The sequence below is a fragment of the Lytechinus variegatus genome, chromosome 9 (assembly GCF_018143015.1).
Source record: "Lytechinus variegatus isolate NC3 chromosome 9, Lvar_3.0, whole genome shotgun sequence".
NCBI lineage: Eukaryota > Metazoa > Echinodermata > Echinoidea > Temnopleuroida > Toxopneustidae > Lytechinus > Lytechinus variegatus.
Window position 1 is genome coordinate 6,624,888 of NC_054748.1, and position 24,207 is coordinate 6,649,094.

At 39.3% G+C, this 24,207-nt stretch overlaps 1 protein-coding gene across 1 annotated transcript in view; it reads left to right on the forward strand.

Moving 5' to 3' along the window:
- LOC121421056 (cubilin-like) overlaps positions 1–24,207 on the forward strand; it is a 66,160-nt gene that overhangs the window by 37,740 nt on the left and 4,213 nt on the right. Inside the window, exons 22-33 of the mRNA XM_041615667.1 lie at positions 37–186; positions 1,836–1,981; positions 5,960–6,128; positions 7,536–7,717; positions 10,041–10,212; positions 12,302–12,495; positions 13,453–13,633; positions 14,208–14,389; positions 17,119–17,302; positions 20,424–20,620; positions 21,380–21,538; positions 22,114–23,578. Coding sequence (XP_041471601.1) covers positions 37–186; positions 1,836–1,981; positions 5,960–6,128; positions 7,536–7,717; positions 10,041–10,212; positions 12,302–12,495; positions 13,453–13,633; positions 14,208–14,389; positions 17,119–17,302; positions 20,424–20,620; positions 21,380–21,538; positions 22,114–23,578 — 3,381 coding nt within the window. The remainder of the gene's footprint in view (positions 1–36; positions 187–1,835; positions 1,982–5,959; positions 6,129–7,535; positions 7,718–10,040; positions 10,213–12,301; positions 12,496–13,452; positions 13,634–14,207; positions 14,390–17,118; positions 17,303–20,423; positions 20,621–21,379; positions 21,539–22,113; positions 23,579–24,207) is intronic.

Consider the following 24,207-nt stretch of genomic DNA (forward strand, 5'->3'; position numbering starts at 1 on the left):
TTTTATTACACCTATCTTCTTTCGCTTGTTCTGCAGATGCCCAGGTATTCACTGATCTTGCAGGTGGCGCCTTCAGCAGCCCAAACTATCCCCACCCGTATGACTCAGATACCCAGAAGGAGTACCTCTTACATGCCCCTCCAGAACATCTTGTCATCGTGGTCTTCAAAGACTTCTCAATTGAAGGTGAGTCATCAAATAGATTACAAAAATACTTCTAATAGATTACAAAAATACTTAAAATGACTGATAAATAATAAGGATTGTATACTTGGGTGGGCTGGCTGTGTACCATCCCCCTCCCCTTGGCTTCAACCCTCAGATTTCTGTTTCATGCCTCTTTGGTATCTGTATGATTATCCCTATTTATGGCAATTCTTGGTCATGACTGAAATTATGACAAATCTTGACTTTAATGAGTTATGAATCTAAAGATTTAGAGATTTCATGTATTTCTAATTTTGATGATTTTGGGAAGTTTAATATTTTGAAATTCACCAGAATTTCAAAATGAAAGAACACTTGAAAACTCATTCTTTTATGTGAAGTCATGACTTCACACAAAAGAATGAATTTTAGATATTAAACAAAATGATTTTAAACCATGACCCACTTCTTTGACCTCTCACCTTAAACCTGCATATTGGAGACAGCAAAACAATTTCCACATGATAGCTGACTAAAACATGTTAATGTTCTTTAACCTTTGAACTACTAAATCTCTATTGTTTTAGATTAAAGTCAAGATTTGTCATAATTTTTGTCACACACAAGACCAATATTGGGCCATATTGTATTTCTCTTTGTGTTTTATTTTTACCAGTGTTCCCAGTGCATAGGTTGGTTGGGCGTAGGGAGCATCAGGTCACAGTGATTAAGTTTGCTCTCCTTTTCCATGGCCGCCAGCTGATACACAGAGGCCTGCTACCAAATATTGCATTTGTATACTATATATGATTTTCTATGTGTAATATTATGTAATGATATTGATGTTATATGTTTAAATTTAATTTTGAAAGTGCCGAATGAATGAGTGAGTGGGTAGGTAAGTGGGTGGGTGGGTGACTGAGTGGGTGGGTGAGTGAGTGTGTGGGAGAGTGAGTGGGTGGGTGGGTGGGTGGGTGAGTGAGTGGGTGGGTGGGTTGGTGGGTGAGTGAGTGAGTGGGTGGGTTGGTGGGTGAGTGAATGAGTGAGTGGGTGGTTGGGTGAGTGAGTGAGTGGGTGGGTGGGTGAATTAGTGAGTGAGTGAGTGAGTGAGTGAGTGAATGAGTGAGTGAGTGAGTGAGTGAATGAGTGAGTGAGTGAATGAGTGAGTGAGTGAGTGGGTGGGTGGGTGGGTGGGTGAGTTAGTCAGTGAGTGAGTGAGTGAGTGAGTGGGTGGGTGAGTGAGTGGGTGGGTGGGTGGGTGAGTGAGTGAGTGAATAAATTATCAGACCAACCTCAAATAGATGATCCCCACTGTATTATCTCACAGCCTTCTGTATTTATATCATATATTATAGAATGCTGACATTGATCCTCAAATGATTGGCTGAAATCTATCACATGACCAGTCATTTATTTTAGCTATTGACCGGTTTTAAGATGAGAAAGGTCTATCAAATAACACAACCCACATCGTTTTCTTATAAAACGTGATATAATACACATCATTTTGTTCAGCACCATAATCTCCACCAGTTTGCCTTTGAAATGGTGCGCGAAAGGCTTGTAAGAACTCGTCCAAAGGTATCTCATTCATGTAATTTTTACCCACTAACACCCTTGGTGAAGTGTTTTATTTATATACTATACACCATTAGATAGTATTTACTATTCCCTCGTTGAATGTGTAGGTGCAATAGAACCAAGTCATCTTAAAGAGCGTGTGAAAAGAAATGGTGAAAGCACCGAGGACCTTGCTGCTCACTTCAAGCACATGTACAAGAGACAGACCATAGTGGAGCCACCAACGCCGGAATGCCGTTACGACTTCGTCAGGGTATGTAACGACTTTGTTACAGTGCATGCAATACTGATTTTGTAACATTATTTTATAAATTTGAACCATTGTACTTTGACTTTGAGAAAAATTTCATGACTTTGTAACATAAATATTTTATGACTTTTTAACATTGTTCTATGACACTGTAACATTTTTTTATGACTTTGTAATGTTACAACTTTGTAACATCGTTTTATGACTTTTTAAAGGGAAGTTCACCCTGACAAAAAGTTTAATGTAAAAATAGCAGAAAAAAATAATGAAAAATATTGCCGAAGGTTTGAGAAAAATTCATCAAATAATTAAAAAGTTATTAGAATTTCAATTATTTGATTTGTGACGTCATATGCGAGCAACATTCCTACATAGCGAATGGTAAAAAATCAATGAAATGTCAGTTTCTCAGAAAATTGAAAATGGTTTTTACTGTACCTTTTGTATATCAATAGACAAATCATTTCACACCCGATCATGAATAGAAAACAAAATCAAGTCATCAGGAACCATATAAAATTTGAAATTCATGCGTTTTATATTTACATAACACATGGGGCAGCTGCTCGTTTATGAGGTCACAAATCCAAAACTTTGAACTCTAAACTTTCTTACTCTTCAACGGATTTTCCTGAAACCTTCAACAATATTTTTTACTATTTTTCTTTTTACTATTTTTACAACAAAGTCTTCAGGGTGAACTTCCCCTTTAACATCGTTTTGTGACTCCGTGTTTATTTTACGACTCTGTAAAACTTTTCTACAACTTTGAAGCATTGTGGTATGACTTTCGAATAATGTTTTACGACTGGGTAACATTGTTTTAAGACTTTGTATTTCATGACCTTGTAACTTTATATTCCAACTTAGTCGCAGTGTTTTTAATTTTTATTAAAGGTGAATTTCAATATCTTAAATGACAAGTCCAACCCAACAAAAACTTGATTTGAATAAAAAGAGAAAGATTCAACAAGCATAACACTGAAAAATTCATCAAAATCGGATGTAAAATAAGAAAGTTATGACATTTTAAAGTATCGCTTCACTCACTATTTCTTTTGTATTCTATTATATGAAATATGAAATATTTTGATTTTCTCGTCATTGTCGTGAAATGAAGTTTCATTCATCCATGAACACATGGAATTCCATTATTTTTAAATTTTGTGCTTCAGGCAAGGAGGTCCTAATCATCAAATTCATAAAGATTGAATTATTGTACAATTCAAACAATAAAAAACAAAAATAGTGAGTGACATCATTTACTCTCTCATTTGGATGTAACTGACTCGTTCATATAACTATTTAGTTAAAAATAAGCGAAACTTTTAAATGTCATGACTTATTTTACATCCGATTTTAATGAAATTTTCAGCATTGTGCTTGTCTGGTTTTACTCTATTGATTCAAATCAACATTTTTCTGAGGTGGAATTGACCTTTAAATTGATGAAATCCTTTCATTCGGTAGACTGAGATCAAATTTAGTCCGTAAAAAACACTGACAACTGTTAAAGGGCTGATGAAACCACTTACATTATACTTCATGAATTTTACCCAGGAGATTTCATTCAACAGTGATTTTCACTCGCAACTGTTCTATGCATCTGAAATTTGGGCATCTGATTGTCTCAGAGCAAATTAGCCAGTGAAAATCACCGTCAATATGCATCATGCACTTCATCCAGAAGCTTTTCATGGAACATACATGGATTAATTTTCACTGACAACTGTTACAAGCTACTGAAATCCTTGCATCTGATCTGGCTCGGAGCAAGTTTGTCAGTGAAAATGTCTGACAAGATACTTCATGAATCATTATCCCAGAAGCATGTACTAGTAATAGAAGAAACTGTCGGTGATAATCACCGACAGCTGTTATAAGCTACCAAAACTCTTGCATGTGATAGGCGTGGAACAAAGTTGTGAGTGAAAATGTCTGACAAGATGCTTCATGCACCTCACCCAGAAGCTTTTCATGAAACATCATGAAATATTAATTTTCGCTGGCAAATGTTATAAGCTACTAACATTCTTAAAACTGATTAGCTCAGAGCAAATTTATCGGTGAAAATCAGTCAGTGTGCTTCATTCTTTTAACCAGAAGCATTTCATGAAAAACATTAATTTTTACTGGCAACTGTTATAAGCTACTGAAATTGTGGAGGTGCCGGGAATAAATATATTGTTACTGCAGTGTGGTACGCTCAGGCAAATACACACATATAATAGTCTAGCTCTTACCTATTTCTAAGTGTGAGTCGCACGTCCGCCCTTTACTGCCGTCAGTGGTGAAGTGGTGATTTTCAGTATAGGCCGCGGTACGGTGCCGGTGACGTGTACTCCCGCTGGTTTTTGTCATGTGACCAATGTCACGTGAGCAGTCACGTGAGCTACCTGTCGTCTGCTAATTGCTAATATTATCCCCTAACACTATAGCATAGTGCACTTTAACCAGAAGCATTTCATGAAACATATTAATTTTTACTGGCAACTGTTATAAGCTACTGAAATTGTGGAGGTGCCGGGAATAAATATATTGTTACTGCAGTGTGGTACGCTCAGGCAAATACACACATATAATAGTCTAGCTCTTACCTATTTCTAAGTGTGAGTCGCACGTCCGCCCTTTACTGCCGTCAGTGGTGAAGTGGTGATTTTCAGTTTAGGCCGCGGTACGGTGCCGGTGACGTGTACTCCCGCTGGTTTTTGTCATGTGACCAATGTCACGTGAGCAGTCACGTGAGCTACCTGTCGTCTGCTAATTGCTAATATTATCCCCCAACACTATAGCATAGTGCACTTTAACCAGAAGCATTTCATGAAACATATTAATTTTTACTGGCAACTGTTATAAGCTACTGAAATTGTGGAGGTGCCAAGAATAAATATATTGTTACTGCAGTGTGGTATGCTCAGGCAAATACACACATATAATAGTCTAGCTCTTACCTATTTCTAAGTGTGAGTCGTACGTCCGCCCTTTACTGCCGTCAGCGGTGAAGTGGTGATTTTCAGTATAGGCCGCGGTACGGTGCCGGTGACGTGTACTCCCGCTGGTTTTTGTCATGTGACCAATGTCACGTGAGCAGTCACGTGAGCTACCTGTCGTCTGCTAATTGCTAATATTATCCCCTAACACTATAGCATAGTGCACTTTAACCAGAAGCATTTCATGAAACATATTAATTTTTACTGGCAACTGTTTTAAGCTACTGAAATTGTGGAGGTGCCGGGAATAAATATATTGTTACTGCAGTGTGGTACGCTCAGGCAAATACACACATATAATAGTCTAGCTCTTACCTATTTCTAAGTGTGAGTCGCACGTCCGCCCTTTACTGCCGTCAGTGGTGAAGTGGTGATTTTCAGTATAGGCCGCGGTACGGTGCCGGTGACGTGTACTCCCGCTGGTTTTTGTCATGTGACCAATGTCACGTGAGCAGTCACGTGAGCTACCTGTCGTCTGCTAATTGCTAATATTATCCCCCAACACTATAGCATAGTGCACTTTAACCAGAAGCATTTCATGAAACATATTAATTTTTACTGGCAACTGTTATAAGCTACTGAAATTGTGGAGGTGCCAAGAATAAATATATTGTTACTGCAGTGTGGTACGCTCAGGCAAATACACACATATAATAGTCTAGCTCTTACCTATTTCTAAGTGTGAGTCGCACGTCCGCCCTTTACTGCCGTCAGTGGTGAAGTGGTGATTTTCAGTATAGGCCACGGTACGGTGCCGGTGACGTGTACTCCCGCTGGTTTTTGTCATGTGACCAATGTCACGTGAGCTACCTGTCTGCTAATTGCTAATATTATGCCCTAATACTATAGCATAGTGCACTTTAACCAGAAGCATTTCATGAAACATATTAATTTTTACTGGCAACTGTTATAAGCTACTGAAATCCTTGCGTCTGATTGGCTGATAGCAAAATTTGCTTCATGAAACGCTTCCCCTCTTCCCCACTTTTAGGTGGAAGATGTCTTGGAGAACAGGGAGACCACCTACTGCGGGGACCAGCAGCCGTTTGGGGTGGCTACCCAAGGCAACGAGGCCCTGGTCCTGTTCCAGACCGATGGGACTGTAGAGAAACGAGGATTTGATGCCCTCTATGCGTTTGAGCCCAGGCCCGCTATTTCAGGTTTGTACACTGATCATTACAGAAAGCAGTATTTCAAATTCTGTCTATGATGTGCCCAAACGTTGATCTCACATGAGGGTTTGACACCCCCTATGCATTTGAGCCCAGGCCAACTATATCGGGTTCGTAGATCATTAAAGAAAACAATATTTCAAATTCTGTCTATGATGTGCCGAAATGTTGATCTTACGTTTGTACAATAGTAGAGAAATGAGGATTTGTTGCCCTCTATGCGTTTGAGCCCAGGCCAGATTTGTAGATTGATCATTAAAGACAGAATATTGAAAACGAAAAAAAATTACTGAAACTTTGTCGACAGAGAAACAAGGACTCAACGCCCTGTCCAGGCCAGCTATATCGGGTTCGTAGATTGATAAAGAAAAATCTTACATTCATTTTATGATTTCCAAAGCATTCAATCACTTCTATTTAGAAAACGTTACAAGTTTTATATCTCTTTAATATACAAAATTTCTCAATTATTTTTCCTGCCATCCCCCCTTATCTACAACATACATTCATACATTGAGAGTGTCATTAGAAACTTGACATCAAATCAAATCTCGTAAATGTTTATTTATCAGTATATCCATCCTTCCATCTATATATGCATATATACACAAATATATGTATATATATATATATATATATATATATATATATATATATATATATTGGCGAAGAAGCTCAAAAAGCATTGAAGCGGGAGACGTAGCCTGGATTTCGTTATAAAAATCTGCGTAAACTTAATTAATTTTAATAGCTATTGGATAATCCTAATTAAACATTACCGATGTAAAACATCTTCTTTTAAGATATACCTCTATTTAGTAAATTAATCCAAATATATGCATATTACATGTTAAGCCATTATGTCTTTTACATCTTCAGATACCTGAAGAAGGCCGAACTAAATGGCTGAAAGCTTGTATTAATAAAAGTTGAAGAAATCCAGGCTACATCTCTAGCTTCAATGCTTTTTGAGCTTCTTCGCCAATATATTACTCACTGAAGCACCCACGCAATGTTTAGGTCCTTGCTCATCACAATAATATATTATTTTTTTTCTTCTAGTCGGTTTTCTTTTTCAGTTTTCTCTCTTCCTTTTGTCTCCCCGGCTTTCTTCTTTTTCTTTCCTTCCCCTTTCTTTTTTCTTTGTTTTCTCTCTTTCTTTTGTACTGTTGCGCTTCTCGTCTTACCTCTTAGCGCGTTGTTTTTTACGCTTTGCGTTTTGCGCACTGCGTTTCTTGGTGTTGACTAATAAATTCATCATTCCTGATGAAGCCCTATGGGCGAAAATTTGATCAACTTTTCTATCTACGGTTGTTTTTATTCACATTGTATTTTGCTATATATATATATATACCGACTCGTTCATCTGCTATTCATTAATCCATTGTCTTCTAGATTGCGGTGACCTGTTTACTGAAGACTTTGGCACCCTACAGTCCCCTGGCTATCCCAGCTACTACCCCAATGCAGCGTACTGCCGGACAGTGATCCAGGTTAATCCAAAGGACCGCATCATTATCAACTTCCGGTTCTTGAACCTCGAGGATGATCTCACTTGCAGCAAGGACTACCTTGAGGTATGTTTCAGTAGACCACTGTTGAAGGTTTCATTTTGAAGGTCAAGTCCACCCCAGAAAAATTTTAATTTGAATAAATAGAGAAAAATCTACCTACCATAATGCTGAAAATTTCATCAAAATTGGATGTAAAATAAGAGTTTTATTTTAAAGTTTTGCTTATTTTCACAACTCGGTGACATGCAAATGAGAATCAAAATCAATGATGTCCACCACTCACTATTTTTGTTTGAATTATACAATATTTCATTTTGAGCCACCAGCCCCAGGCCAATAATGAATGAGTCAGACATTGTGGTGGTGTCATGTATTGATGACCATAGCATAACCCCTAACCCCACCACATTGTTTTCCACTTTGAAACAAAAAGTAGTTTTTTAGAGGGAAAAGTATGAATTTCAGCCAAAAAAGTAAAAAAGTGTGAAATAGATAAGTTCTTTATTCACACACACGTCTTTAAATATAGTAAAGACATAACAACATTGTTAGTCCAGGTATGGATCTTCATTCTTGTCATAGTCTTTTATATGATAGATGCAAAATAAATGTGTGGATACAAAATTATCGCACAGAAGTTCAGACTGGGGTAAGTTGAGCCAACCAGCATGGGGCAAGTTGAGCCATGGTAATTCTTATGGTAATGTATCTTAAAAAACAAACAAACCATAAAAATCGATTGAAATGCAGGTTGAAAGGAGCAAATTTACATGACTGCTCTTTTCCTTATAAAGGATGTTAGTATTTATAGAGAATTATCAAGTGAAAAGACTTTAAACAAAAAATTGACATGCTGGTTCTCCCCCCATACATTTTGTACGTAGTTTTTGTGGCTCAACTTACCCCAGACAGTGGCACAACTTACCCCATATATGGGGCAAGTTGAGCCATTTGACATCGTTTTTTTCAAATGTCACGATGATTTTCAATGTGGGGGTAGAAAGTTATATGTAGGTGAAAAACATTTCCCAAGAATCAAATTTAAAGGCAAGGTACTTATTTCTACAATAGTACTAGTCATATCGATTCTAACATGCAAAATGCAAAAAGTGTCACAACTTACCCCGCCTTCCCCTCCCGATCGATTGGGAGTGCGACATTAGTTTAGCGTTCGACGGATTATCGCAGTTTACAAATTACAGAATCGTTGAGTTTTCCAAAAAAATCAATACATTCTGATCACAGCCAGGAAGTTCATCGAAAAAGGAGAGGAGAAAATCAATAAAACCCTCCTCACAAACAATACCATGGCCAGGTTTATTGTTAGGAGTCTGTGACTCATGGCACGAATGTGAATGAGACCCTTTCAATGGAGTACAGTACCTTGACCAGGCCCAATTTTACTCTTTTATTTTCCACTATATAGCTATTTTTATCAGATTATCATGATTTTGGTATCAATACAAAGCTTATGTAATGAACAATCCAAGTGGATAAATAAAAATCATGCCACCAACACACGAACCAAAGTAAAAGGGGGGCTAAATTTTGTTAAGTATTAAGAGAAAGCATTTAGAAAATGTAATTTACTATACATTTTTCCATAATTTATCCAATAAATTTATATACAAAAAGAAAGCCCAGGAAACACTACAAGTTTGCTCCATATCATTTTCTTTCAAAATGATCAGATAAAAAGTTATTGCACTCTAAATAACAGAGTGTATTATACTGCGTAGAGGGGATCACTGCTAAAATAATACAACACACAGGGGGTTTACAGGTGAACGCATGAAGAGTTAAAAACAGACATACTGGAGCTTTTCAACATGCATTTGTCGGAGTAAAATGGCATGAATGACTTTCTAGTCTAGTCATTTATGCGATTTTACTCCGATGAGTGCATGTCAAAGAGTTTCAGTATGTCTGTTTTTAAGGCTATTTTACAATATATGAATAAAAAATATGTGCCAAAGGAATATGGAAGTAATTGTGTAATTGCTGAAAAAAGTATTAAAATTATAGCAAATTGTATATATGACAGGGCCGTTGTGAAAAGCAGTTCTGAAACTGACAATGCCACCCTGTATAAATGTATAAATAAAACTAAATGACTAGATAAAAGTACAAATAAATAAGTATGGTACATCTATTTCATGGAAATGTTGAGTCTCTTTCCAACCAGAAAAAATACACTGTCCCGCATGTTCCTATCTGTGTTGGTGATCTTCAGTGTGGTCGTTTTTCAGCTTAGATTTTATGATTTGGTTTTATGTAACTCTACCATATTGAGATCCATTATGATATTGAAAATAAATCTTGGTTTTGACAGACTGTCTTGTGAAATTCGGGTTTACAACAGCAAATTGGTATTTATCTTTTACAGGTGCGTGATGTGGTCACTGGTAGGTCAGAGAAATACTGTGGACGTAGGACTACAGCCTTCACTTGGAGGTCGGACACTAACCTGGTCTTCTTGACGTTTGTCAGCGACAACGCTAACAGCGCTCCCGGATACGACGCGACTTACAACACGGAGGACCGGTCAGACGAACCAAGTAAGTAGTGACCTAAAGTTTTTCATACTACACATATCATCTGTTCCACGACATTTGCTCCGGCGACAATTGCCAAGATGGAAAATCTGCACGTTAAGCCAGACATAAAATGCAATCTCCAAAACAAGACAGACCCTAATCTTTACATTATTCTGAACCAAAAACTCTCATTCATGGGATTTTTAGCTGATTTCATATTTTGGGGTTTTGATTTTCAGCATAATTTCAGCTTATTTTAGTTATGTTCTGGACAAAAAATATGGGAGCTCTTTCTGTTTCAGCTTTTTTCAGATCTTTTTTATTTTTTCAGATCTTTTTTATTTGTGACCACTCACTCCCCAGCTCATTACAATCCTAACTCTATGCCCTCTGAGATGTTAAAGTGATTGGTTAACATTGGTTTGACTTTTAAAAAATCTGAGCTAGAAGGTCACACTTGTCATCTGTGTCTGTGATATGTTACAAAAATGAAGCCCTTAAAAAATGGGGTTCGAAAATCATTAAGTGCTTCAAAAATTGAAATATCAAGTGACCGGAAACACCATCTTAATTTCATCCCATACAGTTATGTGTACTATTTAGGCGTCTATAAGACGTCTATTTACAAAATCGGGGTTTGCCTTGTAGTTTTAGCTTATTCTCAATAATGGTTGTTTTCAGGGTTTATTAGTTCTAATACATGCACTTGTACACATGTTTCATCTTGGTTTAAGAATTTTTTAAATCGGCTGCTCACAAAGTTAAACAATACCTTTAAAGACGGGAGCAAATATGGTAGGAGCAAGTGTGGTGTCACTATATCGTCAACCAGGGCCCCTGCTTACAAAGAGTTATGATTGATCCGATCAACCACAACTATGGAAAGCCAACATTGTCATAATTTTTCATGCAGAAACTTATTTGCACAACCACAACTATGGAAAGCCACCATTGTCATAATTTTTCTTGCAGAAACTTTGCACAACCACAACTATGGAAAGCCACCAGTGTCATAATTTTTCATGCAGAAACTTTGCACAACCACAACTATGGAAAGCCACCATTGTCATAATTTTTCATGCAGAAACTTTGCACAACCACAACTATGGAAAGCCACCATTGTCATAATTTTTCATGCAGAAACTTTTGCACAACCACAACTATGGAAAGCCACCATTGTCATAATTTTTCATGCAGAAACTTTGCACAACCACAACTATGGAAAGCCACCAGTGTCATAATTTTTCATGCAGAAACTTTGCACAACCACAACTATGGAAAGCCACCATTGTCATAATTTTTCATGCAGAAACTTTGCAGTGTTTCTTTGTAAACAAAGAGGATCACACTAAAATGTCAAGACAATGATGCATTCATGAATATACATCATATTTCTAACAACAAAAATGGACAGGTCTATAAAGTATTTTGGATGTTTGGGATTGCTGGCTTTTCATAGTTATGTGGTTGATGGGATAATCCGCAATCCGCAACTCTCTGTGAGGCGGGGCCCCAGATTCTTTACTTGAAAATGAGTTGCCCATCTGTAAAATTAGAACATTTTTTTTCTTACCCTTTATCAAGTTAAAGGGATAATAATCAGCCAACTGAAGGTACTTTATTTATGTATTCATTTATTTGTTCGTTTACATTATTTATTCATTTATTCACTTATATATTCATCTATTCATTTTTAAATCTATTTATCAATCATTCATTTATTGGGCAAAATATATTTATCTATCGTTCCACCCATCCATCCATTTATTGGGCAGTATTTATTTATCTACATGTATTACATTTTGTTAATGTTTGTTTGGCCTTACTCCACTAACTTCCCTTTGTGTCTGCCTACTCCTTTTCTTTCATCCCCTTCATTAACCTGATTGGTCATCTCTTCTTCTCACTAATGCCCCTTTTGTCTCCTTGTTCCAGTGATGCTGTTGTATGTCTGTGGTCTATATTATGGTTGTTCCACCTTATATGTTTGTCATTTTGCCTCCGAAGAAGATTCTGCTAGGATCGAAAGCTTAGGCCCCTTTTGACTCTTAAAAAATATGTGAAGCGGAAAAGAATTCCATTTAAATTTCAATCTCTTTTACCACTGCAGCCTGCGTACACAACATCACTGCAACCTCTGGTACCATCCACTCACCGAGGTTCCCCCGTGACTACGCCAACCAACTCAAGTGTGAGTTCAACATCACGGTGGACGAAGGCTACGGCATACAGCTATCCTTCAAGGAATTCGAACTGGAGCCCCCCGCCCCGGGGAGCACGCAGTGCGTGTATGATTACCTACAGGTAGGGCGGGGCGGTCGTTGGGGTGTTTCATGGGGGGGTAGGCATGTAGGAGGAAATGGCAGAATGTACTGATGGGGTGGGTAAATTGTCAATTCGTCTGCCAACTCGTCCACTCACCACACGGTCTTGGGTGAATAGTCCTCTCGGAGGTACCCTGGTAATTGGGATAAATGCCTTACCAAAGGGCACTAGTGCACCAAGTTGGAATCGAACCCATGTTACTGTAATCCAAAACCCCCGCTGAAGTAACTAAACTCTGAAGGAGTAAATGTCCTGTGCATTATTTGTTTTGTTCCCATGTCCTATCCATCATAATGCCGGACTTGTATTCGTGTCCGTAGTATAGTTTAAGAGTACATGCCACGGAGTGGGAACATTCATAGCAAATGCCTTTTCACCACGTGAGTATTTTACTACAAGGTGCCACCAACCGGGTTCCGTAAGATATGAGATTTCTAGTGGAGGAGCCGTGGTGTAGTGGTTCTGACTCTCGCCTTGTAAATAGAGGGTCGTGTGTTCGAATCCCACCGCGGTTTGGCGTCCTTTGGCAAGGCGTTAATCCACACTTTGCCACTCTCGACCCAGGTGCTAAATGGGTACCCGGTAGGACGTGAAAGTCATCGTAGCTTGTCCAGTCCAGTACTGTGTGCGCCTCACAGGCGACTGACTGGAATACTCCCCAGGGAGTGGAGGATGTGCACACATTGTGTGCGGGAATGACTGATTGAATCCGATGACAGGGGTAATAATATATCTGTAAAGCGCTCAGACAAGTCGTTCCGATGGATTAAGCGCTATATAAAAGCGGATTATTATTATTATTAGTTGAAACATATTCCAAAATCAGATCATCATAATAGTGAGGATGCAATTGTTATAAATTTTACGTATAAGCAGAGAAATGTTGAATTTGGTTTGATTCACCAGAATTGTCCCGTTTTTTATACCCTTCAACAGATTATCGACCCGACGACGGTCAACGCGCAGACGGCCGAGAAACTGTGCGGCTCGAAGAATCCCTTTGAAAGACAGATCTTGTTCCATCAGCTCAGTCTGATCTTCGTCAGTGATTTTATCACATTCTACAAAGGATTCCTTGTGGATTTCCAGCAGATCTCAACTGGTCAAAATATAGAAAGTAAGTCAAATAACAGAGATTTGTATGATACATTGTAGCAACATCCTTGTACTTTCTATGGTGATCCTCAAATTGGCAAACGTGCTTCAAAATGGCTGATTTTTTATACACAAATTTTCAGATTTTCCTCATTTTCTTAAAAATTGCATCTTGCCTCCTGAGCACAACATATGTCATGGGAAAATATGATTAACACCACATATGTCAAGGTCAGGAGGAGATACTGTGAAATATGTAAAATAAACGGGAAACTCTGAAAATTTGTGTACAAAACAAATAGAGAGCTGTCCACAAAATCAACCATTTTGAAGCACGTTTGCCAATTTGAGGATCCCCATAGAAAGTACAAGACTATTTATACATTCATAACTTGCTTATTTCATAACCGAATTTGTTAAAACTTGTTTTGAATTGTTCCTCTCATTTTTTCTCTTTCCAATAAGATTGCATTTCTTCTTGGGCTTTGGGTTTTAAAGTGATCTATCACTTGTAAATTTGCAATCGATTGCAAATAACTTCATGAAACACCCACTTGGTGAAACTTTACTCTTTTGTGAAACAACCCCATCCTCAGGTTGCAACGAGGAGCTGACTGGTCCGGCGGGATACTTCTCCAGCCCCGGTTACCCTGGCAACTACCCCGACAATGCCTTCTGCGTCATCCTCATCACGGTTGCCGAGGGTTACTATGTCGTTATCACGTTCAATGATTTCAACACAGAGGGCTACACAGGATGCCCATACGATTACGTTCTGGTAATGTCGTTGCGGAGTTTTTCGCTCCATCATTTTAGAAACTCATTTGTACCCAGCTCTATCTAAACTGAGTTCCAAAAGAAACTTCTCAAACTTTGATATGTGCTTAGTAAATATTATTGAAGTTAGCCTGTGTCAAAATTTTGTTCATTTTGACCGAGTGGAATTTGTGTAGTGCACTTGTGAAGTTTGATAAGTTTCTTTTGGAACTCAGTTTACAAATTCAATTTATTGGATCAACTCTAAGAAAGGGAGAAAAAAAGATGACTTTCAAAGGCAGTTTTAACTCTTTGCATGCTGAATTTATTTTTTGGGGGGGATAATAATTATTTCCATCTTTTTTTCTTTAATTCAAGATATCCATACATGTATTGATCCATTTATACTTATTATTATATATATATGCAAAATTGCATGATCAGCGCGTAAAGGGTTAAAGAGTATAAAAGAAGAGAATCCAAGCTATTGTAATTCTGTACTACCCCTGCTATTCAATTGAGAAAACAATATATTCAGGGTCCCTAGTCCCTTCCCTTGCCTTTGAAATCATGGTATCGCTCCCGGGTCACTTTTGAGCAGGGATTCTCAAATGGTGGCGCGCACCACTTGTTGCGCACCGAGCCTTGCGGAGTGGCGCTGGAAGCTGTTATTAAAAAAAGTAAAAATAAAGAAAAAATAGGGAGATAAAAATGTATCTACCAGTAACCTGGAAATAGGGATTTGGTGATCATTTTAATACAAAGAGAAAACAAAAACTCTTTACTTGACACTTAATTGATTTCCTCAAATTTTGTCCAATTTAGCACTCGATAACCTCTATTATACAGGAACGATGCTGTTCTTTTATTCATTCTATGCTGTAAAAAGTTTATGTGCCACACAAGTGATTTGAAAACCCCGTTTGTAGGATTTTTATTTCAACGGCGAGAAATTTTGCATTTCCAGAGCATCCTTTTTGTTCAAGAGTTAAACATCAAATGTGATATTCAAAGAGCATCCTGATCATAAAAGATTATGAATTTGGGACATAACAAGCAGAAAATTTGTTTCCGGAGCCGATTAAAATCCGAAGTTGTAAAAGTGAAATACATGTATGCTCAGATGTATTGCCTTCCGTGACTGCCTGCATGCACTCTTGCCTAACACGAACTAAATAATGATACTGCACGTGAGTTGTAGAGAGGGGCAGTTTGGGGCGCTAGTGCGGTGCAACGCCTAATTTTCAGCCCTTGCAAAATCGGGGAACGTATAACTTTAGCCACTGGCGTACAGATGGGGGCGGGAATTGGGGGCCCCCAAGTTTTTCACGGCCAAGAAAACAAAAGGAGAAAAGGAAAGGGAAATATTGTATTTTAATAATATGTCAAAATATAGATTTTTGTTTTGAAAATTTCAATATTTTTTCTTCAGCTGCCATATCTAGCCCCCCTCATTTTTTTACTCATTACGCCACTTGCTTCAGCCAATAGATCAGGTGGGTGTTTCATAAAGCTGTTCGTAAAGTTACGAACGACATTACGCACGACTGGAACCTGTTCTTGGGTCATAACTCAATTACATAGGGATATCAGACAGCACAAGAAAGGATCACCAGTCGTGCGTAAAGTCATTCGTATCTTACGAACAGCTTTATGAAACACCCCCCTGGAGCAGAACAGTCTGAACTAGTGGTATCATTGGTATGTTGTGAAAAAGTCACTGGCCATTTTTCTTTTCATATTGTGTAGTTTGTTGGCATTTGTATTTCTTCTGTTGATATTAATTAGAGCCCCTCTGGACAATTTGAAATGCCTCATATTCCAAAACTTCTGGGGGCTCTGCCCCCTCGACCCCCACCAGGGGCCTCTGCCCCCCCCCTCCGCTGATACATTGCTGGTTTGCGTAATGGATAGTGGAGCATTACAGATTCTCAACAAGAAATGTGGAGCTTCCAAAAAAGTAATTGAGAATGGCTGCTTTAGAGCATGAAAAAAGTTTAAGCTTTGTAGATTCTTTTAAAGCTACATGTAAATGTGAATGTAGTTGCAGTAAAACACTGATTTCGTGAGAAAGTCTTTAAAACTAAGATCAAGTATTGATATATCATCGTGGATCTAGATCTGTTACAGTTACATAAACTGAACTTTGTGAAATCATATCTAGCTAAAAAACGATCACACTGAAGATCGCCAACACAGATAGGCACACGTGGGACAGTGTATCATTATTGCTGGAATAAAGACCCGACGGAAGTGACCAAATCCGCACTTATTTTGCATATTTCTCAGCAATTACACAATTTCTTCCAGAATCCTTTGGCACATATTTTTTATTCATACAAACAGACACTTTGGTGATCATTATATTAAATTCTGTAAAAAGTCATTTTGAGATCGTTCCCACAACTGGAATTTATCTTTAATGTCAATCTACATTTTTTTCTCATTTAATGATAACATGATGGTCCTTACAAAAGCTGTTATTACTTCAATCATGCTTTGAACACTATCCCTTGGGAATTTTATGCTTTTCTTGGTTTTAATTGGATGAGAAGCAACGTGTCAATTGGATGAAAAATACTTTTTCGATAAAAGAGCAGACATGTTCTCGAATTAAATGTTTTTAGGTATCTGTAGCCAAAAAAGCTTATGAAAATATTTTGAATTGAGTAGAACCGAATTTCCTTGGACCCCAAAAATTCAATTTCTAAACTCTCTTATGCTTGTTATATTTTTGTTTTGCTTGTTCAGGTGGAAGATGTAAATTCGGGTCTCAGCAAAAGATTCTGCGGGCGCAAGTACCCTTTCTCGTGGACCTCGGAAAGCAACGTCGTCTCGGTGACCTTCAAGAGCGATGATAGGACGCCCTCGTCTGGTTTCTACGCAGGATACGAATCAAAGCCGAATGTCGTCCCTATCATTGTCCCTGTGACAGGTAAACTGTACCTCAAAATTTAAGATTCTTCAGGCATTTCAGTAAAAAGCCGCATTTAAGGACATTCCATAGTTAAAATTAAGTCCATGTCATTCACCATATTTTGCACAGAGTTACATGTACTTTGGCACCTAATTATTCCAATTATGCAAATATTAACAATCATGCTTAGAAAAATCAGCTGATACCTGGAGCTGACTACTCGCCTGTTCATTTATTTTGACGTCAACGCACATTGCGTAAAAAATATGCACAGATAGGGATGCGCACAAACGTAACTGGGGAACGATCGGGGGGGGGGCCCACTTACATTGATGAATGGATACCATATGTGTGACAAAAAAACATGTAAAAAAGGATGTCTTTTTCAAGAGGTACGTAGTGTGATAAGAGTGTCAAAAACACAATAATTTTAAAAGGGTATCTCGCTAGGAAAGCCTTGTGTTTAGGGTCAAATTTGCGGGGATGATAAAACAAAATTAAAATTCTTTTATGAAGGATGTCCTTTTTGCCCCAACATTACATGTTTAGAGTTGATATGCGCGAGGTGTGGAAATTTGGGGCCGTACTAAATCAAATGGTGTGAAAAGGTAAAACCAATGGGCCTGTGACATAACAATAAGATATCGCTGTACTTGTTTAGGGGTTCATTTCAGGAAATGCTTACCAACAGTATCACTTTGTTTCCAATACATGTTAAGGGTAGGGTTTCAGACGCCAATAATTGTTAAGCGGTGCATTTTCAGAATATTGAAAATATGCGTTTAGGGTACTTTTCGAGACCCCATGGTATCAACTCGTCAATGGAAGTGCCCCCCCCCCCCTGGAGAACGTTAAGAAGTTGAGAGCAAAGTTGTCTCAGTCGGTAATGCTTCTGCCCGTCAAACCAAAGAAGGTGGGTTCGAGTCCACCCCGGGCGGATGACTGAAGCCAGTGCGTTGTGTGGAAACGTATCTCATGTTTCATAGATGCATGCTATGTTACAGTGGAAATACTCCGTCCCTCGGATAGGACGTTAAATGGAGGCCCCTTGTAGAGGAGAATCACTACCTTTGCATGTTAAGAAACCACTGCACTAATCAAATAAGAGTAGGGGGAAACCCCAGTGAAGTGGTCCACCTGCATTCCCCAACCAGTTATCGGGAGGAGAGACCTGCGGGTCACAGTTCTGTGGGCGCCCTTCTAGGCGACCCAGATTGGCTGGCTCCTCCAATGCGCCTTTGAATGTCTTTGACAGATATATGGTGCTATACAAATGCTGTGCATCATCATCATCAAGAAGTATGGCAATGCTCGCAACCTCATCCGAATGGATTGTAGTTTTTAAAATGTTTACATTTTGAGATGCAATGTTTTAACAACCCACCCACAAATATGGCACATAGGATGAGGATATATTATGTTGATCTGGGTTAACAGACATCAGCGGCCCTGTCTTACAAAGAGTTGCGATTGATCCGATCAATTGCAACTATGGAAAACCAGCAATTTCAACATATGAAATACACGTTTGTTCAAAAACAATTCTAGAGATGAATGTATATCCATAAATTCATTGATTTCTTGACAAAATGGTGTGTTCTTTGTTTACAAAGGACATTTTGCAAATTTCCTGTAGAAAAAAAATTACGACACTGTTGGATTTCTATAGAGTTATGATTGATTAGGTAACTCTTATGGGCCCCTGCTCTTGTCTGAATTTCTCAGAACACATACAGTTAGGGTCAGAAAGGATTATTTTTATCATAGGTATGTGAGGATGGGATGTAAGTGTTGTTCGAGGTTTATCAGAGTTACGTGATGATGGGATTAAGGGTTACGTTTGAGGTTTATAACCCATGGGTGATATGTGACCTACCACCCAAAACCATCAATAAGTCGCAAGGAAATGTTCTCTGTAAATACCCATAATAGTAATTTAGTCTCCAAAAGCCAAAAATTGAAAAAAAAATAGCTTATCTGAAAGATCAATTCTTCTTCACACTGTGAAACATTGAAGTTGAATAAAATGAAAGATGCAAGAGTTTCTTGGACACTACTTTTTTGGACTTTCTTGGACACTACTGCTTGGAAATTTCACTGAGATTACACCATAAATTCATGTTTGAGTGAACCCAAAATTTCAAACCTTGTTTTCTCGTTTTATAAGCTCTTGCTGAATTTCCTCTGCATTCAATCAAGTACTTGTAATGATGGTTACTGTTGGTCAATTTTAACCTATTATATATCAATTTAAAATTTAGGAAATGAATTTTCAAGCTCAATAAGGATCTCGATATTCATTTTGGTCAACTAATGGTTGGTGGCAGGTCACATACGCAAGGAAAGCTTTGGCTTGGATCTGTGAAATATTCTGAAATTGATTAAGTTTAGATTTTTTTATAGAGGCAATCTTTGATATTTTTATGTTTTGAGACAGATATAAACTGACAGGCCTGTGTGCCTACAGGTTGGCCTACCTTCGAACTTGTTAGGGCAGATTCACGAAGCTATCAGCAGTGGCAAGTTGTCAATATCAGCCAATAATAAACAAAACTTTGCTTGAGGTACGCATAACTTTGCGTATCACAAGTGACCCATCGTGGTGCGGAATGAAACACGCCAAATTTTTCCTGTTAAAAGTACATGTAGACATACATTGACAATCATTTTGCTGACATTTGGTAAAGATTGACCGGAAACGATATGTAGAAGTAAATTTGACCAAGAGGAGTGGAGGCCAAACAACAATTACCAGTAGACAAAAAGTATATAACTTTTTCACGCCTATACATGAGATTTGCCACGACAGATCCTTGATATATGTGGAACGCTGTAGCCCAGTGGATTAGTCTTCGGACTTTAAAACAGAGGGTCGTGGGTTCAAATCCCAGCCATTGCATAATTTCCTTTCGCTAGAAATTTATCCATATTGTGCCGCACGCAACACAGGTGAGGTAAAGGGGTACCCTTCAGGATTAATTCTGTGAATGCTTGAGCGCCTAGGCCGCCCAGCTAAAGCCAGGGTAATAATAGCATGGCCCGCTGGGAGAACAGTTTTCGGAACTGAAGCGGCTACCCTTGGTAAATATACAGCTATTATGACATGTATTATTATACTCTTATTGAACACCGCATCCAGGTTGCGAATCCTACTATGGCGTCACTGAAATCAACGGCGATTCGGGAACCGTCCAGTCACCCGACTATCCCAGCTTCTATCCCCTCGACGTTGATTGCTTTGTCCGATTCACAACAAAACAAGGTTCCCGATGCGAGGTCAGTTTTATCGTTTTCAACCTGGAAGACTCGAGCACGTGCCAGTATGACTTTGTCAAGGTAGGTGATAGTTTACAAATATTGAATGTTTATGAGTGCAATGGACAGAGTAGATCACGAGGTGAAAGGCAATGATCTATTCTGCACGATTTAAGCAATCCCTGACCTGTGGAGTGTTTTACAAAGCAATTTATAAGGGCCTTTTTACACATGAATCTTGAATTATCGTAATGATTGCAAATCGTCTTTAGAATCATCGGACCTTTTACACGTTCACTCTTAAACTGTGATTTGAATTCAAATTGCAGAGCGAAGGCGATATGTGTCCTTGGTGACTTGTCAATCAAAGCACTGCATCGCAAAAACAAACTACAATGAGTGCATGACAATTGTATTATCTACAGAAGTGCTTGAAAGGTCGCGTACAAAAGCTCTGCCCCCCCCCGGAAAAAAAAAAAAAAAAGATGTATTGGAGGTCAAGCCTTTCACACACAAAATTAGTACCGTAATTTTAGTGAAACTTAACTGGGTATAACCTCCGGAGTACAATTTGAATTCTTGATTGTGATAAGCATTTGTGATTCCAGTTTGGTTTTGTACGTGCTAAATATTCGTCATTAGCATTATTTTTCCCTGGAATCATCATTCAAATTACAATTTTTTTTTTTCCTTGTGAAAGGGCAGTTTATGATTTCTCTTACAACAGAGATAAACTCCTGCAATCCTTGCATCTGATTGGCTGAGGATGAGGTTGTCGGCGACAATCGCTTACAAATTGCTTCATGAAACTCTCCCCTGCTCTCTTTTTCTTATATAAAGGTGACGAGCGTCCCAGACGGAGCAACCAAGAAGTTCTGCGGGTCGCTTGCACCCTTCAAGTGGATCTCCAACTCTGCCACATGCGAGATACATTTCCACAGCGACTCTTACGTCAGAGCATCAGGATACCATGCCGAAGTCGCAGCCGTTCCTTCCTATGTAAGTTCTCCTTGGTATTTGTTATCTTTATAGAAGCCCCTCTTACATAAAGCTTTAGGTAAGTCTGCCATGAATGAGATTTAAATCAGAGCATCGCGGAAGTGGAAGTAACAGCTTTTCCTTTCCATGTAAGTTCTCCATCATGATGTCCCACTTACCTAAAGTTTAGAATTGATGGTAAATTATCCATAAGGTCTGTTATGTCAGAGCAGGAAGTCACAGCCTTTTAATTCAATGTAAGTTCTAACATCATGTTTATGAGGCCCTCTTGCATAAAACCCAAGTAGTATTGATGGCAAGTTGTTCTAGTGCATTCTGGAGTGTAAAATCAGAGCATCTTGCTATCGTTGAGAAACTATTTCAATATAACTTCTCAATTCACAGTCATTTCCATTCATAGGGCCCTCTTGGTCTATAAGGAACCTTTCCTAAAATCTGTGCATCTTTTTGCGGGAATCCTGCTATGAATTAGCGAAGCATATTTGACAGAAACTTTCAATTTTATTCACTATAGTTTTGTCTGATGTATAATTAATGCGGTGCCATTGATTTTATGGATTTTATTTTGGATTCAGATTGAAAATCCGCAAGTACCCTACAACCCCTACCAGCCTTATAACCAACCAAATGCACCCCCAGGCCCTTATCAGCCACCAAATCAACCTACGCCATATCAACCACCGAATGCACCTCCTGCACCTTATCAACCACCGAATGCACCTCCTGCACCATACCAACCACCAAATGAACCTCCTGCGCCATATCAACCACCGAATGCACCTTCAGCGCCATATCAACCACCGAATGCACCTCCAGAACCATACCAACCACCAAATGAACCTCCTGCACCTTATCAACCACCAAATGCACCTCCTGCGCCATATCAACCACCAAATGAGCCTCCACCATATCAACCACCAAATGTGCCTCCTTTGCCATATCAACCACCAAATGAGCCTCCTGCACCTTATCAACCACCGAATGCACCTCCTGCGCCATATCAACCACCGAATACACCTCCAGAACCATACCAACCACCAAATGAACCTCCACCATATCAACCACCAAATGACCCTCCTACACCATATCAACCACCAAATGAGCCTCCTGCACCATATCAACCACCAAATGAGCCTCCTGCACCATACCAACCACCGAATGCACCTCCTGCACCATATCAACCACCGAATGAGCCTCCACCATACCAACCACCAAATGAGCCTCCTGCGCCATATCAACCACCGAATACACCTGCGCCATATCAACCACCAAATGTGCCTCCTGTGCCTTATCAACCACCGAATGAGCCTCCTGCACCATATCAACCACCAAATGAACCTCCTGCACCATATAAACCACCGAATGAACCTCCTGCACCATATCAACCACCGAATGAACCTCCTGCACCATATCAACCACCGAATGAGCCTCCACCGTATCAACCACCAAATGTGCCTCCTGCGCCATATCAACCACCAAACGAGCCTCCACCGTATCAACCACCGAATGCACCTCCTGCGCCATATCAACCACCAAACGAGCCTCCACCTTATCAACCACCGAATGCACCTCCTGCGCCATATCAACCACCAAACGAGCCTCCACCGTATCAACCACCGAATGCACCTCCTGCGCCATATCAACCACCAAACGAGCCTCCACCTTATCAACCACCTAATGCACCTCCTGCGCCATATCAACCACCAAACGAGCCTCCACCTTATCAACCACCGAATGCACCTCCTGCGCCATATCAACCACCAAACGAGCCTCCACCGTATCAACCACCGAATGCACCTCCTGCGCCATATCAACCACCAAACGAGCCTCCACCTTATCAACCACCGAATGCACCTCCTGCGCCATATCAACCACCAAACGAGCCTCCACCTTATCAACCACCTAATGCACCTCCTGCGCCATATCAACCACCAAACGAGCCTCCACCGTATCAACCACCGAATGCCCCTCCTGCGCCATACCAGCCACCGAATGAGCCTCCTGCGCCATACCAGCCACCGAATGAACCGCCTACACCAGGTGAGATAGTGCTGTCATTTACAAAAACAAAATTTTCATATTTCAATGGTTTTCATTCTTCATTTTTCTGTCCAATACAACTCTACAAGTGAATTCGAACAAAATTAACACTTCTCTCCAAGTCGCCCATGGGGAGACATCCAAATCAAATGTGAAAACTATTTAATCTACATGGTACTGTTTGCCCCCACAATACAGATTTTTTTTAAACTAAGGTTTCACAATTTGTAAACAAGTTTAGATTGAAATTGATAACAGAAATCTTGAAAGTGATAGGCTTCCATCGGCCTTTTTTTCTGATGAGGTTTCAATTGTACCATGGTACAAAACCATGGATGATGCATCCATATTTCTTTTATCATCATTCTTCATGGGGGCGCCGTGGTCTAGTGGTTACGATTCTCGTCTTTCACTCAGGGACGTGGGTTTGAATCCCAGCCATGGCGTGTTTTCTTTCAGCAAGAAATTTACCCATATTGTGCTGCACTCAACCCAGGTGAGGTGAATGGGTAACTGGCATGACTAATTCCTTGAATGCACTGAGCATTGAAAGGTTGCTCGAGCTCAAGCGGGGTAATAATAATGTGCCTCAGAATAGATTATTTCTAGATAGATGGCACTACACAACA